At 42.2% G+C, this 18,435-nt stretch overlaps 1 protein-coding gene across 5 annotated transcripts; it reads right to left on the bottom strand.

The window, feature by feature from the left end:
- Positions 1-10: 10 nt before the first annotated feature.
- Positions 11-17,079, bottom strand: KATNAL2 (katanin catalytic subunit A1 like 2). Of its 5 annotated transcripts, XM_052670079.1 has the most exons (16): positions 16,918-17,079; positions 14,110-14,180; positions 13,549-13,715; positions 12,856-12,898; positions 12,600-12,717; positions 12,094-12,195; positions 11,820-11,915; positions 11,153-11,230; positions 10,427-10,525; positions 9,861-9,924; positions 9,228-9,346; positions 8,027-8,118; positions 4,952-5,062; positions 1,732-1,894; positions 1,104-1,206; positions 280-799 (listed from the first exon to the last, which is right to left on the bottom strand). In XM_052670079.1, exons 1-16 carry the CDS (start codon positions 16,966-16,968, stop codon positions 660-662), a joined length of 1,617 nt encoding a protein of 538 aa, XP_052526039.1. In that variant the 5' UTR covers positions 16,969-17,079; the 3' UTR covers positions 280-659. The 5 variants fall into 5 exon arrangements, 4 of the variants coding, with proteins under 4 accessions (XP_052526039.1, XP_052526040.1, XP_052526037.1 ...); XR_008203160.1 differs by lacking the exons at positions 14,110-14,180; positions 16,918-17,079 and adding an exon at positions 11-100 and having other exon boundaries at positions 313-799; positions 13,549-14,102; XM_052670080.1 differs by lacking the exon at positions 14,110-14,180 and having other exon boundaries at positions 16,918-17,024.
- Positions 17,080-18,435: the final 1,356 nt, after the last annotated feature.

Raw genomic sequence — 18,435 nt, 5'->3', positions numbered from 1 at the left:
CTTCTGAATCTGTGTCGTTTGTTGGTGGACTGCATACAGGAGGTTTGTGGACTGCAGTCCAAGTCAGGTCAGGGAGGTGAGAGATCTCTTAAGTAAAATCCTGGGAAGAAATTTCTCTCATGATTATGCTGGATTATATTGCTTTTCTACCACGACTCCAAATTGTTTCTAATCCTTTGCCCTTTCCACCTTGGAAATAACCCAAACAACCAGTAAGTAATAGGCTACGACTCCGATTTCATATGAAAATAACAAACCAACCAAATGTACCAGGCACCGTTAAGCTCAATTTCATTGAAAGCAATCACTTACTTAGGCTTGGTTAAAAAGGCACACAGGTTTCTGCAGAGCTGTGGTGATTGTGATGTTTTAGTGAGTCTCAGAAAGGAGGGTTACCCTCATCACCTGCTCCGGTTCTTGGACTCCAAACCTGTAAACAGCTACTGAGAATAAGGACTGAAAAGCAATCCATCTTTAGATCTTTATACTTGAAGTTTAGGCTGGAGTTTTCATGTCCTTTGACATTTTCTATTGGTTTCTCTTCTCCTAGAAACTCAGCACTCCCTTCTCCATCACCACTCAGTCCTTTGGAGGTGACACAACTGCCATTTTGGATAGTGAAAGTCCTTGAAGTACTCAGTCTTTGGGGATTTTTCTTCTCAGACCGATTCAAACTCTCTCTGCCAAGCTGTGTACTTCTGGCTGAGTTTCTTTGCTGAAGGTTTGGTGTGGGTGATCACATCCAGGAAATCTGCTGTTGTGATCGTGTCCAAGCGGATTGTAGCTAAGTTACTGTTACCTGCAGAAAATAGAGCCAACATGGTTTTCAGCACCAAGAGACACTCTTTTATGATCCTGCCTTGTTTACCAAGAAACAGTGAACTTAGTGAGATAAAGAAAAATTCATATGTATGCAAAGAGCATGGATATTGACAAAAAACAGGCTTAATTTCAGATGTGGTTGGGTAGATGTTTTAGGAAGATACAGGTTAGAATTTTTCTAAGCAGATGACAGAGCTCCACCTGCTGGAGTTTAGAATTTCCAGACTTGGAGCAGTAGCTCAGCATTTCCCAGATCCCATTCTCCAACTGGAGCTGTGTACCTGGTTGATGGTTTTCAAGGGCATCGAAAATTTTCCTCACTGGTCTCATGGCTGCTTCCTTGCACACAAGTTTGATGTCTGAGCCAGAGTACCCATCGGTTTCCTACAACAGAACGATACATTACAGCTTACAGGCTTACAAATCAGAAAGCAATGGCATTTAGAAGCATCAAGTCATAGAATGTTTTGTGTTGGGACCACACAGATCAGCGAGTCCAACTCCTTGCACCTTGGAGGTGCAAGGAAAATAATGAAAATTTTCTTCCTAATTTTCTGTAGGTAAACTAAAACTCACCTTTCTGTGTCCTCATCTTCCCTGTTAATAAAGCATCTCTTCCCTTCTTCCTTTATGAAACAAAATAGGGAACTTTCACTAAACAAAAGTAAAAATGGTCAGATTGGACAAGCTGTAGGTATTTCCAAAGAATTTAGGAAGTGATAAGGGGCTGAATAAAGCAAGCCCAGTTTCCTTGTGGGTCTCATTCCTGTCTGAGTGCTCTTTTCTCCTGCAGCAGTGAAGCTGGAGCAAACCTTCCCTATGCAATTAACTGTTCATTACCCCAATAGATTGGAAGTGCTCCCAGCTTGGTGAGCTGGGACCTTGAGTGCTTGCTGCATTGCTCCTCACCCGGCCCAGCAAGCTGTAGTCCAGGTCGGTTCTCAGCTCCACTCCTCCACCATTGCTCAGAGGTGGCAGCCAGTGCTGGATCATTGCCTGCCGTGCCTCTTGATTTGGGAGGTCAACCAAAATCCTCTTCTCCAGCCGCCGCAGCATGGCAGAGTCCAACTCCCTGCAAGCAGAGAACAGGAATCACCTCAGTGCGTTGTTGTGTCAACGAGCCAGAATTCTAATGGAATTTTGAGTATTCAAAGGAATACCCTTCATTTTCACTTCCTTGTGATGAATCGATGAAGCCTGAAAGAAACAAGTTTGATTCTTTCTGTTCCTTTCTCAAAGCTTCCATGACAAATTTCTTCTTTCAAACCAAAGACTACACTGATTCCTTGAGTGAAACCCTTTTTCCAGCAAAGTCTACATACAAACACTACTCCAAGAAGGTGCCAGCCCAGGTTCTGCAGACCTCAGGATGCCTAGCTCTCACATCAGAGGGATCAGGAGTCCCTCTGTCCAATGAAAATACATATTTTTGTTATCTTAAGAGTGAATTGTTCTGTTAGTGATCAAATGTACAGCTTAGTGACAACAACCAGAACAGAATAATAAGCACTACACCAACCCCAAAATTATATGAAGTAACAGCTCAGAGGTTATTAACAAATCCCTGCATGAAGAACCTATACATCTCCTATGGGAGTGGGTGGGTGGCTCCTCAGTGCTCTCCAAGGTTGACATCATAAGGCATCACGCCTTCCTAGCACTGCCATATATCATGGAGATAGACGAGATAAACAACAATTTTCATTTCCAGTTTGTTTCTATGGACAAGTTTTTTGTCCATAGAAAGTGCCATGCTGACGAGCAGTGGGAAGCAAGGGTGGGCAGCAAACACAGGCTGAAGGGGAAGATCAATAGCGGCAGTGCAGCTTAGGACAGCGTAAAGAGCTTTGTTTAGGCTTCTTTTCATTCATCTAAAAGCAGCTTGGTACTATTTTTTTTTTATAATCAATAAATATCCAAGCTATACAAATCTCTTGAAATCCAACTTAATACCGAATGTTTGCAAGAATACAGAGCTGTGCTGGGAAGCCACAACCTCTGTGCTATCATACCAAGGGTGTTTTGAAACTTTGCTATAAAATACCCCTACACAGCTCAAGACTTTTTCCAAGAAGAGTGGAGATTTGACACTTGAGGACGCTGTTATTGGCCACTGCATGGATGGGTTGTGGTTGGACTTGGTGATTGCAGTGCTGTTTTCTAGCCTTAATGGCTATATGGTTCTAAGACTGCTGGTAGCCTAATACACACAAAAACCATCTGTAAACAGTTAGGTGAGATCTTTAAAGGAGGTTCAAATCCCACTGACCTATCTGGAAGGAAAAATTTCCATATTAATCAAGGCTAGGAGCTTCACTGTTGGTGTAAGATGCTCAAGGTTCTCACTACGTTTCCATCTTCCTAAAATACTTTTCTAAGTGTACACTCAGAGATCCACCACCAGCCACGTGGTGACCTTCACTGCTCAGTTTCTCCTTCTGAAAGGGTAACGATGTGTTACAGTAACAAACATTTCTAATGTTCTACTAATGAACCACACAGGAGATGAACAGGTTCTTGATGTGTTATTTAAATTTAACTGTTCACACTATAGCTACTTATTTTTCAGCATTTTTATACCCAACTAGAACATAATTAAATCAGTGTGCTCAATTCCTTTCATGTAGATCCCTACAGACAAAATGGGGTAGATTTTGTACTGATCTAAATTCATGAGATTGTCTTAACATAAACCCCCAAATTCACACGCGTACTCTGCTATTATGGCTATAAAAGCCATTGATGGTTTTGTACTCACACTATTGAGCCAGGCTAGGAGCCAGGCTTGTTTGTACGTCTAACATCCACATAAATTTTCAGTGCTTACAGTCATTCTCCTAGTTAAAGAGCCTGTGAGCCCCAAGCAGACATTAAGTCAGGTTTTGAGCATGTCCATGCAGCAGAGAAACAGAGCATCTATTTCTCTGTTCACAGTCTCACAGCACAGGAAACCTACCTTCTACTTAGATGCAAAAATTATATTTTATGAACACAGAGAGGATTTTCCCATATATGTCCTTATGGCACCCTTGTAAGAACCAGCCAGAAAAGCATTAATCATAAAAACCTTCCGGGTTGTTACCCAGAAGTGAAGCAAAAATGAAGCAAATCCAGATGAGTGCCAGACCTATGAAAGCCAACTTCAAAAGCAAGCTAATTGATGTGCTTCAATTCCCTGCATAGGTGTTAACATCTTCTACTTTGAAAAAAGGTTTACGAGCTACAAATCCATCCACTGAAAATAGCTACGCTATTTTCAGGGCACTGAAATGATCAGAGGGCTGGAGCAGCTCTCCTATGAGGAAATTGAGGGAACTGGGCTTGTTTAGCTTGGAGAAGAGAAGGCTCCATGGAGACCTCATTGTGGCCTTCCAGCACTTGAAGGGAGCATATAAACAGGAGGGGGAGCGGCTGTTTGTGAGGGTGGATGGTGGTAGAACAGGGGGGAATGGTCTTAAACTGAGACAGGGAAGGTTCAGGTTGGATATTAGGAGGAAGTTTTTCACTCAGAGGATGGTGAGGTACTGGAACAGGTTGCCCAAGAAGGCTGTGGATGCCCCATCCCTGCAGGCATTCAAGGCCCAGCTGGATGTGGCTCTGGGCAGCCTGGGCTGCTGGTTGGCGATGCTGTACACAGCAGGGGGTTGGATGATCATTGTGATCTTTTTCAACCCTAGCCATTCTATGGTTCTATGATTCTATTCCCAATTATGTTAAAGAAACCAAAGAATTTTGTCCCTCAACTTATAAAAGTCCCAGTTGTCACCAATAAAATCCAACTTCCTATTTATGGAGTATCCTTCTAAGCACTAGATGTTTTAAGCACCTTACAGTTCCAAGCTGAAACCCTTCTTAGCTTAAACATAGTAAATAACTTGCCTCTAAAGTCAAATACTCCATTTTAAATATTAGCAGCTGGTAGCACTGGCATATGTTGACTTTATTATGGATTATTCTCATATGGCACAAATAGCAAGAATTGTAGAGTTTAAAAGTAAAAGCCCCAAATTAATCTTTAAATGCTTTAACCAAATATCAAGGCTTTTTCTGCAAAAGTCTAAATAAAATCTTTATCTGTGCTTAGAAGCTCATGCAAATGTATTCAAAACGTACTCTCTGGATCTCTTACCATGGCAGATTGGAAGCTGCTAAAACAAATACAAGATCATCAGATCTGGCCAAGCCATCCATCTGCACCAGTAATTCTGTTTTCATCCGCCGACTTCCTTCGTGTTCACCACTACCAAGATTCAGAGAAACATTATTTGCTCAGTGCATTAAAGTAATCATCTTTATTTATACAGTGTCATTCACAGCAACTGAGCCCTCGTCCCCACTTTGCCCCAGTTCCAAGCATGATTAAGCTCCATTAGCTACCATCGAAGTATTAAAATCAAGCTTTCTAATGGTTACTTAAATGCACTGTTTTCAGAGCATTAACGTGAGGAGAACTCACCATTACTGAAACCAAACAAAATGTATACATACATGTTAATCCAGGTAATTGGTTGGATCTTCGGGTCCCAGACATAGAGTAACTCTTGGACGAAATCCAGAGACAAACTCAGAGCTTGAAGATGGCAAGAACTACCACTCAGGCTTAATTACCTCTCCAAAAGCACCCACATATCAGCGTGATGTTAGTACTTAATAGGGTTATGTAAAAACAGCTGTATAATCTTTGACAAAGGTCTTTACTGAAATACATTACTGATTGATGCTAATGAGAGTTTTTAAACAATATGAAAGCAAAATTTGGTCCATCATCTATTAACTGACAATTATTATAACTTGTATCTTTACTATATAGCATATTCAATTTACATATCTTTGTAAGAATACAACTTACAGCGGATGATGTATGTACACCCCACACTCTAATGGGTTCCAAACTGTCAGAACAATATTTTTGTATTTCTCTGCTTCTCCTGCATGTTTGATCTTTTCAATCTGTTTTAAACTATAAATTTTCTACGCCATGGATGACAGTAATAAAATCCTTCTATCCTTGCAAGTCCTGGCAATGTCACCAGAATTAGTCCCTTAAATGAAAATGCCTTTCCACTGTGGACACTGCGTCACACTGTGCTCTGCTTCTGCCTGTGCTAAGTGTTATAAACCAGCTGCTTTTTACTTGCATCTCTCAAGACACTTGTTGTTTCCCACAGCTGTCTTTAAAAACTTTTCAAATACACCAGCACTGTTTATGCATTATTGAACCTCTCTCCTGGTTACAGTCTTTCTAGATGCATGCTTTTCATAATTCCGTGCTCAGTTCCCTCAACCTTTCCTCATAGGAAAGGTACTCCAGCCCTCTGAGCATCTTCGTGGCTTCCTCCAGATCTGCTCCAACAGCTCCACAATCTTCATGTGCTGGGGGCCCCAGGCCTGGATGCAGTACAGCAGATGGGGTCACGAGGGCAGAGCAGAGGGGGACAATCAGCACCCTCTCCCTGCTGCCACCCTTCTGTTGTTGCAGCTCAGCTACTGCCTTCCTGCTGCAAGTGCACACTGCTTATGTCCAGCGTTTTGTTCACCAAATGCTTCTCTGCTGGGCTGCTCTCAGGGGTTCTTCTCCCAGTCTGTACACGTACTTGGGATTGCCCCGACCGAAGTGCAGCACCACACATTTGGCCTTGTTGAGCTTCATTAGGTTTGTTCCCACTGTTCCAGCCTATCCAAGTCCTTTGGGATGACATCCCTTCTTTCTGTGGTGTCCGCTGCACTCCTTAGCTTGGCGCCATCAGCACGCTTGCTGAGATGGAACTCAATCCCCCTTTCTATGGTGCTGATATTGATCATGAAGAGCACCAGTCCCAGATGGGCCCCTGGGGGATACCATTGTGAACAGCCTCCACCTGGACACAGAGCCATTGACCACAGCCCTCTGGTTGCAACCATCCAACCAATTCCTTATCCACCAAATAGTCCACCCTCCAAACCCATATCTCTCCAATTTAGAGAGAAGGATGGAATGTGGGACCATGTCAAAGGCCTCATACAAGTCCAGGTAGATAACATCAGTTGCCCTTTCTTTGTCCACCAATGCTGTCACTCCATCACTGAAGGCCATCAGATGGGTCAGACAATGCCTTTGGTGAAGCTGTGCTGGCTGTCTCAGATCACCTGCTCATCCCTCAAGTGCCTTAACATGTCCTCCAGGAGGATCTGCTCCATGATCTTCCCAAGCACAGAGGTGAGGCTCACCACCCTGTAGTTCCTCGAGTCTTCCTTTCTATCTTTCTTAGAAGTGAGAGTGATGTTTTTTTTCCAGTCCTCAGGAATTTCACCTGACAGCCATGCCTTTTCAAACATGATGGAGAGTGGCTTGGAAATCTCATCAGCCAGTTCTTTCAGGACCCTGCGATACATGCCATCTGGCCCCATAGACTTGTACATATTCAGCCTCATGAAGTGGTCTTGTACTTGCTCTACTCTCACACTGGAAGAAATTTTACTCCCCTGACTCTCACTTAGAGGTTCAGGAATACAAGAGATGTGGGAACCTTGATAGACAGTGAAGACTGAAGCAAAGAACTTGTTGAGTACCTCAGTCTTCTTAATGTCTGTTGGAGCCAGTGCCCTCTTCTCATTTATCAGAGGAAGTATGCTCTCTATGGCCTGTCTCTTCTGACCAAAGTATCTATAGAACCTCTTCTTGTTATTTTTCATGTCCCTTGCCATGTTCCATTCCACCTGCACCTCGCTTTCCTCATCCTATCTCCTTATGTCTGGACAGCATCCTTGTATTCACCCAAGGTCACTACATTCCACTACTTATAATTTTCCTTCTTTTCCCTCAGTCTGACTAGCAGGTCCTTGCTCAGCCATGCCACCTCCCTTTCTCCTCTGCCTGATTTCTTACACTGTGGGGTGGTGAGTTCTTGTGTTCCCCAAAAGGTATTCTTGAAGAGAGCTCTGTTACTCAGAGGTAGCTCTTCACAATCTCTAAATTCCTTAACACTAGTGGAGAGCAACTTCCTCATCCCTCCTGCCTTGCCTATCCCTTGTATAAAGCTAGTAACATTCAGCTGTAATATCCCATCATGTTTCTGTAACAGCAATTAGGCCATAGTTTTCTAATTGCACTGTGGTTTCCATCTCCCCTTGCTTATTTTCCATGCTATGTATGCTATTGAAAGGATGCATTGAAAAGGGGTACAAATACTCTCCTAAATCTACTGGAAGTGCTCTTCTTAGTTACCCAGAGATGGTGCCTCTTTGGCTCATCACAGACTCCAGTTCATCCAAGAAAATTGTGGAAGGAGCATGGTAGCGGGCAAGCTCAAACAGCACCTGTTTAGAGAGAAAAGAGGCAGAAGAAATAAAGAAAAGTAAATTAAAAAAAGCATCAAGAGACTCTGGTACAGAAGATCAATAATAGAGCCCAGACACTAAGCTTGTAGGGCAAAAGAAGGTATGTGCTGTGGGTAGGCTGAGGGTCCCTGAATCCTCTCAAATTCTGAAAGGTTTGTAAAGGAGATATAAAGAACACAGGATGTAATCCTGTCTTTATATGTAAATCTTTCTAGCCAAATCCTATCAGAGTACCCTGAGAATAATGGGATAGAAGAAAATGATCCCTCAGAGGATTCTGGGAACTCCTGCATTGTTATCGGATATTAAATAAACTGTCTTTTACTGGTGCTCCATTTCTAGTTTTTTAAATAAGAATTTGAGGAAAAAAACACCAACAAACCCCACCATAGTGAAAAAAAATGGACTTATTCCCTTGCTGAGAATTATGCAGTTATTTTGTTTCTCCTGATGAAACAAACATAAACTGCTTCAACCACCAGGGCTAGATTAAAAAATGGAATACTAAACTGACTGACAAAATCTGGGTCTGTCATTCTGAAAAAAAAAGCTTCACCTATTTTTTCTGGAATCGGGGAGAGATTTACATTAGTAGTAGGAACATATAGACCTTTTTTTTCTGTGGTGAAATACCACAGATTTAGTGATATCATTGCAAGTGCTGTACCATATTCACAAAAACCTTTTGGGTGGTGGTGTGTCAAAAAACAGACAGTCCCATCCCTACTCTGACAGGAGGGAAACGAGGGAGCCTTGGAGCTGACCCTTGCAGAAAGGCTGAGAAGCACTTTGAAGGAATCACTAAGTTCAGTTAGCAGTTCTGCTTGGCTATCCCTTATTCAATGAGCCAAAAAATGTTTGCTGGCTTCATTTTGCATTACGAAACAAAATTCCACAGCAAGAATCTATTTTAAATCTTCTGCAGAGGTGATGTTCCCATTTTAAGAACTAGATACAGAATTACGTTTTGTCTGAGACAGAAAGGATTATGAGTATCAGAGGAACACACCCTTACAGTTCTGTTTTAAACTCCAGTTCTTTAAGCAGGAACCTGATGTTTGTGTAATGAAGAAGATAATCATTCTTACCCGGACAAGCTTTTCTGAATCACCTCTCCATTTGCTGACAATGGTGGATGCTGATATGTTGAAAAATGTTGTGTTGCACTCTGTGGCAACAGCCTTAGCAAGCAATGTTTTGCCAGTACCTACAAAATAAAAAACAAATAAAAAATAAAAGTTGAAGAAATTCACTTTCTAAAGGAATACAATTCAAATTTTTGAATAGTTCCCCTCATCTTCCTATTAGTCAGATTAAGTAGGAAAAGTCCATCCAGGATCGCCTAGGGGTTGGACTGGATGACCTCCAGAGGCCCCTTTCAACTCCTACAATTGTGTGACTCTGTGACTTCATCTCACGGCAAAGTTGATTCATGTGGCTTAAGCTGAGCAGCAGAGATCTAATTCTAATTATTGTTTCTCCTGAAATATTGTATTTTGTAAGATTCCAATGTAGAAGCTGTTGGGATTGTGAGAAAGGCAAATGGACAGGTTAGAGAGTGAGAGAGAGATGTAACCAACATTAACTGTCTCTCTCATTTCAAATTACAGAACATTTTCTTAGCAATACATTAATACGCAAGATCTCGTTAATCAGTGATTCATTTGTAGTACAAAAATAGAAAGGACAAAAAACTGGAAGGGTTGTAAAGATCCCCATACCTGGTGGTCCATACAGCAATAAGCCTTTCCATGGAGACAGAATGCCTGTAAATAGCTGAGGGTACTGTGGGAACCAAAAAGGAATTCATGGATTGTTACTGTATTATCTATAACAAAACACAAGGGGTTGTAAGCCCTACCCCTGCTGCTCCTACTGCACTCAGGGAATCTAAGAACAGAGAAGAAACAAAACAATGCAATATACTCAACCTGAGTATTGAGAAAAATACTACACTGACCATCTGAAATTGTTTTAAGTGTATCACTCAAATGCTTCAATTCTTCAACGATATTCTCTTCTATACATTATCTCACATTGAATTAGCATAGGCCAAACCCTGAGCCTTTTACACTGCCAGAAGTGTCAATGGATAGGACCCAACCTTCAGTTTTTATACTAAAAGGATGTTTTCCTGTACAAGAATGCCCCTTCTATGAAGCGGGAACAGTTATAGCAGGAAATGCCTACAAAAGCACCAAAATTGGTGGAAAATGTGACCCCCACTCTAATCACAAGACAAATGTTAATGAGACCAACAACTGTTTCCATCTATTTAGTGCCTTACCCTTATAGGATAAACAACTGCTTCCTTGACGAGCCTCTTAGCTGCATCCAGGCCAATGATATCATCCCATTTCACGTTTGGGTTATGGAGATAAATGTCCTGCAACACATGTCACATCCTGTGAGCAAAACTTCGCCTCCGGCAAAGTGAAAAATCAACTCCCTTATAAAGTCATACTGTTACATAATTAACATTTAGTCTTATGTAATAGTACAAACTATCCAAGTCTTCTACGAATCTTTCCTTTCCATTAGTAGTACTTTGTGTCTTTGCCTTCCAGAGACTAATTGTTCTGCACAAGACATCCTCAGTATAAGTACTTGGGATACATTCAGCTCTCTAATAAAAACAGGCAGGCTCCAGAGACTGAAGAAAAATTATGTGCTTGTGTCCAAGGGGAAAATTTGATTTAATACAATTAGAAAAATTATTTATATAGAGTAGATTACACTTTCCCTATCTATTAACAGCAAATTAAGATGAATCAGATTTATGACACCAAGTAGAAGCTTCCATAACTGTTTCCAAATTAAATTAGATTGTGCTGTGAAATAGATACTACATGCTATTTATTTTTATTGATTTACACAGTGATGATTACCATAGCAACTAGGCAATTTAAAAAACATATCCCTTAAAAAGCATATCATAAAGCAACAAACAGCATTTCCAGCTAACAAAGATAGCCAAGATCTCTGTACAAATGAAGTAAGAATCCGACCTTACTTTGCTTACAACAGTTGCAAGTTCTCTCATCTCACCATTCATGCCAATAAAAGCACTAAGGGGTTTCAGTAAGCGTTCCTAAAATTAAAAAAAAAAAATTCTTACCAGACTTCAGTTATTTTTAAATAGATAAACCGTAAAATAGTTTCAGAAATAAAACGGTGCATCATAGCAATAGCAACTTTGAAAGATGTATAATATGGGTAAGAATAATGCTTTTGAAACAAGCCATATTGGTAGTAACTCATCTTTTCAACTGACAGAACCTAACCCCAAGTTAACATGGAAATGAACGGGTCTTATTGCAGATGTAATCCTGAACATGCCATACATAAATTAAGTGAAAAATGTAGGCACATCATCACATTGCCACAGACTCTGTTTTGAAACTTTCAAGTGCAGCAACTGCCCAGCCACTGAAGTACTGTGGGTTCTGAATCATAAGGCACAGTTTGTATCTGCTGCCTACTTTTGTGTTCAAAGAGCCAACAAAACTGTCAAGAAGTCAGGCAGCATCAGGAATGACTGAAGGAAGAAATACACCACTCCAAAACCCAAGACCTTCTGTAGCACTTTGGAAGCATCACGGTGGTATTTTATTTTGTTCCTGGTTATATAAGCCTTATTTTAACGTAAGCTGAGAGGAAATTCAAAAAGGAACACTTACCGATGGGTCTGGATCCCAAGTAAGGCTGTTTAAACCTACTCCATTTGGGGATACTTTGACATCCTGGACCATCCCATGCAAGTCAACTACTTGGCCCTAAAGAAGAAGATAATGTGATAGGGATGGTAGCTCCACTATTAAAAACACGCTGGGTCAAAATTGTGCTTAACACTAAAGCAATTAGATTCTTTGCTGCAGATTTCAAATACGGGAAACAGCTGACTGAGGAATCTGCATACACTGCTATCATAAAGCAGTTTAGGATTCCACCAACCCTTCTTGGGGGAGGGCCTTCTCCTCCTCCTCCAGTTCTGTTGATTGCTGAGATGCTTAAGCCAAAGTCAGGTTGCTCCAGAGTTACTGTGCTCTCATTATTCTGAAAAAAACAACCATTTTAAGACAATACATGGTTGTTCAAGAGCTACATTTTTACAAGGGTGATTAATGGTGAGTGCTTAAATTAACGGAAAGACCACTGATTTCACATAAGTTGAGTTACATGACTTCTCTTCCTCTGATTTTGATTTGTGACCTGCCCCCCCAGCTGACAGCTAGAAAGCAATTTCTCTTCTGTAGTCAATGATGTTCATTGATGTGGGATTTGATGATGTTAGTCTTTACCAACCTTAATGATTCTGTGATTCTATACTGCTTAAATTGCAGAATTAGGAAAATCCCGAAGTCACAAACATTGTATGGTCATCTCACTGACTCTAGCTACTCCAGATAAAATCCCACCGATCTCAAATGCAATGCTGCCAAGATTAAACACATTTCAACCTGTTTGGGGCTCTCTTTGGTGGGTGATTTTAGTTCTGTACTCCCCAATGAGGTTTTTGATGATGGTTGTTGCATCGGCTGCTGCTTGATCCTTGGGAGATTCTGAGAGCTCGCTGCCCTACAATACAACAAATTAAGGCTTCAAAGGCATTCACAACCTCTTTCTTACTTCAGAACAACATTATTATAACTGTGCTGTATGTTGTTCTTAGAGGAAAATGTCCTGCTTGGAAAAAGCCCCATGCATTCTCCTTACCTTCTTTGCCTTCTTCCAGTTCCCAGCTGCTGTTTATTTTCTGCTGTGGCAAAATCAATATTGAAAGGGAATTAAGACACAGAATTTTAAAAAATAACAACTTGCTTTCTTTCCCTCTCAGAAATATTTTGGAGCATATTTTAATGATCTTGGAAATAGTGATGCAAAAACAAGAATGTCCCTGTGGGTCCTCCCAACCCAAGAAACTCCATTTCCTTTGGATCTCAGTGTTGCTCTCAGACATATGAAATGTTGAAATCTGCTCAGAGATACTCCCACACCCTCACCCCTATCCTGCTGATTTTTTTAGTTTTATTTTTTTTCTTACAAGAAGTGCAGGAAGAGATATTGGTGTTTTTTGCACCCTCCAAGCTCTTCAGAACTGACTTCTTAGGACTTCCATACGTCACATTTTGCGCCCAAGCACAGAACCACTCAGGCTCTCAGAGTTGTAACAGAATGCTCATGTTCTGGTTTGCCTTATTCTGCATCATTCATTTATATCTCACACCTTTAAGCCCTTAAGCCCTCGGGAGAAAATAAGCCAACTATTTGTTTGGCACATCACCTTTAGTGCATGTCCTACAAGTATAGTAAGAGCATTCATGCAGTGAGCACAGAGGTACAGAAGTGCCAAGAGGGTATCATTTTAGGTTTTGATGGAAAAAAAGGGCTTTCTTTTGGAATACATACCGGTGTCCAGGACCTTCCTTGTGATTTTAGGATACTTTTGAAATTTTACAAAGTAATAGCTTTCATATTCCATCAAAATTGTCTCAAGGTCAACGTTGTCACAAACTTCAAAGCCACGTAAACCTAATTTTGTCTCTCGTTCCAAAGTGTTTGCAGCATCCATGTACCTGGTAATTACAAGAAAGCAATGAGCAAAAAGCTGTGACTTGTACAGAACAGAAAGTTGTGAGTTACTACAGAACACAATATTGTGAATTATTACCTCATTGTGGTTTCTGAGAGAAAAGGGAAACAATGGCATTAGTAAGTAAATGGTATTTTTAACCTCTACCTGTCATCAAATCCACAAACTGAATTTAAAAATCCTTTCAGCAAGGGATTGCTAAATGTGCTTGGAAATGACACAGGATGCTGTTGCTGCAGAAACTGAAACAAATAAGCAGAATCATCAAGATATTTAATAGCAGATCAGCTCTTGCTTGGCTGTGCTGTCCATCAGAAGACAGAGTGGGAGGTCAGATGTTGACACAGATGTGGGGCACTGTTGCTTAGATAACATACCCTTCCTCCATTAAGTAATGCAAGATGAGAATTAGGAGATTCTTCCGCCGGCCTTCTGCTCTCAGCTCATCCTGTGAATGAAGACAGGACTTGAGATCAGATGTAATGTTCACTTTATTGCTGTAAACAGCATCTCAGTGCAGCCCATGGAAAAAGATCAAGGCAACAGCATGCAAGAACTGCAAAACAATGCACTGCTAATAAGCAGAACTCATGTGGCTTTCATGTTATTTTTCTTACACGTTATCAGAGCTACTGGATGGGTGGAAAACTGCTCCTAGAAGAAAGCAAAAAACTCAGGTTGACAAATAACTTATGGCCTTGCTGTGACTGTGGATCTCCACCAGCTTCACATTGCTGGGCATTGTGGGGTAGGGTTCTTACAGAATAACATACAGCATCCTGCAAAGGTGCACATTTGAGATAGCACAACCAGCAAAAGGCACTGGGTAGAGCAAGCAAACAGTGGCTGAGCAGAACAGGTATTTCCGTGATTTTCCTGCGGGCGTGGGGCCATCTGGTGGAAAAATGAGGAAGGGCCGGGAGTTGGTTTGAACATTTCTTATTAGTTGGAAATGTATTTTACGTATTACTAAACAGATCAGTAACATTTTCCTTCTGGCTTTGGAGACAAAGGAATCAAAGGGGCTGGTGGTGTATTCCAGTGAGGTGCTGCAAAAAGAAAGGAACCAGTTCATGCTCATGAGCAATGGTTCCTCATCAGCATCCTGCTGTAGAGGGATCTTTCACTTTCACTTTTCCAAACTGCTGATATTCAGTAAACATTCTGAATTGTGGATGTTTTCCTACTTCTGCAGGACTTCAGCTGCGTGTAGAGAGGAAATGGTAAATCTGCTGCTGCGTGAAAAAACAGGAGAACTTCTGAGTGCAAAGTTACTTAAAATTCAGCTTAGCTTTATAGTGTTTAATTAGTAGTTGGAATTGCACGTTGTTTAGAGCCACTGGTATTTCAGAGGATGTTTGAGTGCTTAAAGTTTAATAAGCTTCTATTCTTAAAAGAACAAAAAATGAATGTAATTACATTTTCAATTACCACAGGGGATTTAGGGGTCCATGCAATTAATAAAAGCTTAAGGCACTTAAGTGTGATCTTCTGTTAAAAACTACACAGTTGAGCACTTAACCAATTATCTCCAACAGTTAGAGAACATTTTATTTATTTCTTACTTAACAAAAGCATGCAACATATTCCTCTCTTAGCAGGCATTTGAAAGTAAATTCTAGCAGAACCACGTATTTTTTAATTGAATTCATTTTGTTATTTCCATCCCTTTTACTAAAATGCATTTACGTCAAGAATCAACTTAGTTTTGTGCAATTCCTTCAAACTGATTGGGCTACTAAAAGACTAATTTTATTATATAGTATTTCATTAGTATTTGGTCCCAATTTTGGTGTGAATATGTATGATTGTGTGAAGGACACAAATAACACAAATAACACAAATTAAAGATGCTGAGTTTACAAATTAATTAGAAAGAATTAACTCCTTCTAATTTGTACAAATTCAGTTATACAATTGTGAACACCCACTCCTGCAGCTGGACTACGTTCATTATAGTTTATTCTTTGAAATAATTTTCACAAATCCCCACTGGGGAGATTTCAAAACAGATCCCTTCTGTGCTGCCTAAGCCCTCAAGTTGGGAGAGGGTCCAGAGGAGCCACAGAGATGATCAGGGGACTGAAGCACCTCCCCTACGAGGACAGGCTGAGGGAGCTGGGCTTGTTCAGCATGGAGAAAAGAAGGCTGCGGGGTGACCTCATGGCAGCTTTCAGTACCTAAAGGGAGCCTGCAAACAGGAGGGGAGTCAACAATTTGAAAGGGTAGATAACGGCAGGACAAGGGGAAATGGCTTGAAGTTGAGGGAGTGAAGATGGAGGTTGGATGTCAGGGGAAGTTCTTTACAGAGAGACTGGTAAGGTGCTGGAACAGCTGCCCAGAGAGGCTGTGGATGCCCCGTCCATCCCTGGAGGTGTTCAAGGCCAGGTTGGATGGGGCTCTGGGCAGCCTGGGTTGCTCTGAAATGTGGAGGTTGGTGGCCCTGCGTGTGGCAGGGGGTTGGAACTTCGTGATCCTTGAGGTCCCTTCCAACCAGGGCCATTCTGTGATTCTGTGATTCTGTGTATCTGGGCCCAGGAAGGGACTGTCATGAAGCCCCCCCCCCACTCCTGGATAAATACACCATCCACACGGGATGCTCCAAAAGTAGTGCCTCCCAATTTGTTATGTTGGCCCATGATGTCAGATGTGGTTGTTGTTGGTATGGCAGCAGAATTTGAATCTTCCCACCATTCTGGTAACTTTCTATGATGGAGTGGAGGCACTAGTGGACAAACTAAGGGCAGGCTATGTCACCTGTGTGGACTTGTCCAAGGCCTTTGACATGGTCCCGCACCACACTCCTATCTCTAAATTGGAGAGATGAGAGTTTGAAGGACAGGCTATCTGCTGGATAAGGAATTGGTTGGATGACCACAGCCAAGGGGTTGTTGTCAATAGCTCTATGTCGAAGTGGCACCTGGTTACATGTGGTACATCTCAGCGGCCCGTGTGGGACCAGTACTCTTATCAGTGGCACAAATGATGGAATTGAATGCACTCTCAGTAGTTTGCTACTTGTCCAAGTGCAGCAACAGCTCCCACGTCACAACACAGCCCGCACCCCCCCCCAGGAAGTCATCAAGTCAGCTCTCAGCGCCTGCGCTCTGCGCCCCGCCCGCTGAGCATGCGCAGAACCCAGTGCTGTTCCCATAGCAACCGGACGCGCGGCCTGGCGTTCTTACCGCCTCCCTCGCCTGGCGCGCGGCTCGCAGCGCCTGGCAGGAGAGCTCCATTGGACGGGCAGCTGAAAGGCGCGGTGAACGGGGAACGACAGAGGCGCCACAAACCGCCGAGGCCCGCGGCTCCGCTCGTCCTTCTCGCAGCCAATCGAAGCGTCCGAAGGCAAATGAATGATTGCAGAGCCGCCCAATCAGAGGTGGAAAAAATGATGGCGGTTTAAGCGATGAGCCAATCACTGTGGGGAGAAAGGGCTGGGCTGGAAGTGGGGCTGACCAATCGCTGCCGGGCTTACAGGAGCAGTGGGCGATGACGGGTGAGGCAAAGCTGGCTGAAATCAAACCGGGTGAAATCGCACAAAACCAAAACCAACCCAAACACCTGAGAGGTGTTGCCATCTCACCAAGGCAGGCTCCCGTGGCGGAGGCAGTGGGTGTTAGAATGGAGGGGAAGAGCTCAGGAGCCCGTGAGGGCCCAAAGAACAGTGCTTAAAAAATGGAGTAGCAGTGAATGAGTCAAGCTTTGTGTTCAGAGAGCTGAGCGCATTGGAAACCTCCAAAGAAAACACTTCCGTTCGCTGTCACATGGGGTGCATCCAGCTTTGGAGGACTCCGATGTGTGACGTAGGAACCGGGCTCGAGCTGCTCCAAAGCAAAACTGCCCACAATACAGAGGTGACCTCAGCTCCAGTGTAACTTTATCTCTGTTGAGGGTCCTTTCAGATCTCCTCAACCATCCCAAGGCACGAGTTGCTCTTTCTAGCAGTGCTCCTCATTTCTAGCCCCGCGTAGATTGGCAGACTTAATTGGAAAGGTGTCACAAGTGTGCTTCCTTGTTAATGAGTGGTCAGAAAAAGTTTAAAAAGAAGCAAAACGGGATTTTTGTTTCTTCTGACCTCCGAGTAGGAATTTTTGTGGAAAAATGTATTTCTGGGGCGCACAAGTGCTGGAATTATCCAGTGCTGTTTGTCAGAGTTCTGTCAAACTACTTTGTGTTCATGAAGAGCCCATAAAAATAAAGCAGCTGTGGTCTCTTGCGTGTCAAAAAAGCTTCCTATTGGGCTGTGCAGCTGTAAAGAACTTCTTTCAAGAGCAAAATGCACATGTACATGAGTTGTGATTTCTGAGAGGAGAGGGAAACAATGGCATTAGTGAATATAGTATTTTTAACTTCTCTCTGTCATAAAATCCACAAACTGTATTTAAAAATCATTTCAGCAAGGGATTGCTAAATGTGCTTGGAAATCATATAGCACTCTGTTGTTGCAGAAACTGAAACAAATAAGCAGTCATTGCGATAATTAATAGCAGGTCAACTCTTTCTCGCATGGCCGTGCCGACCATTCACCCATCAGAAGACAGAAGCACACAGTGAGGGAGGTTGGACATTGAAACACAGACATAGGGCACTGTCATTCACATAGTACACCCTTCCTCCATTAAGTAATGCAAATGCAGTGATATATAACTCCAATATATAACTTCAATATATGCCTTGATGCAGTCGGTTACGCCTCACCTAAT

The sequence above is a fragment of the Tympanuchus pallidicinctus genome, unplaced genomic scaffold (genome assembly GCF_026119805.1).
Source record: "Tympanuchus pallidicinctus isolate F22 unplaced genomic scaffold, pur_lepc_1.0 scaffold9, whole genome shotgun sequence".
Classification (NCBI taxonomy): Eukaryota; Metazoa; Chordata; class Aves; order Galliformes; family Phasianidae; genus Tympanuchus; species Tympanuchus pallidicinctus.
The sequence above is the reverse complement of the archived record's forward strand: the minus strand, read 5'-3'. Positions and strand labels throughout refer to the sequence as shown.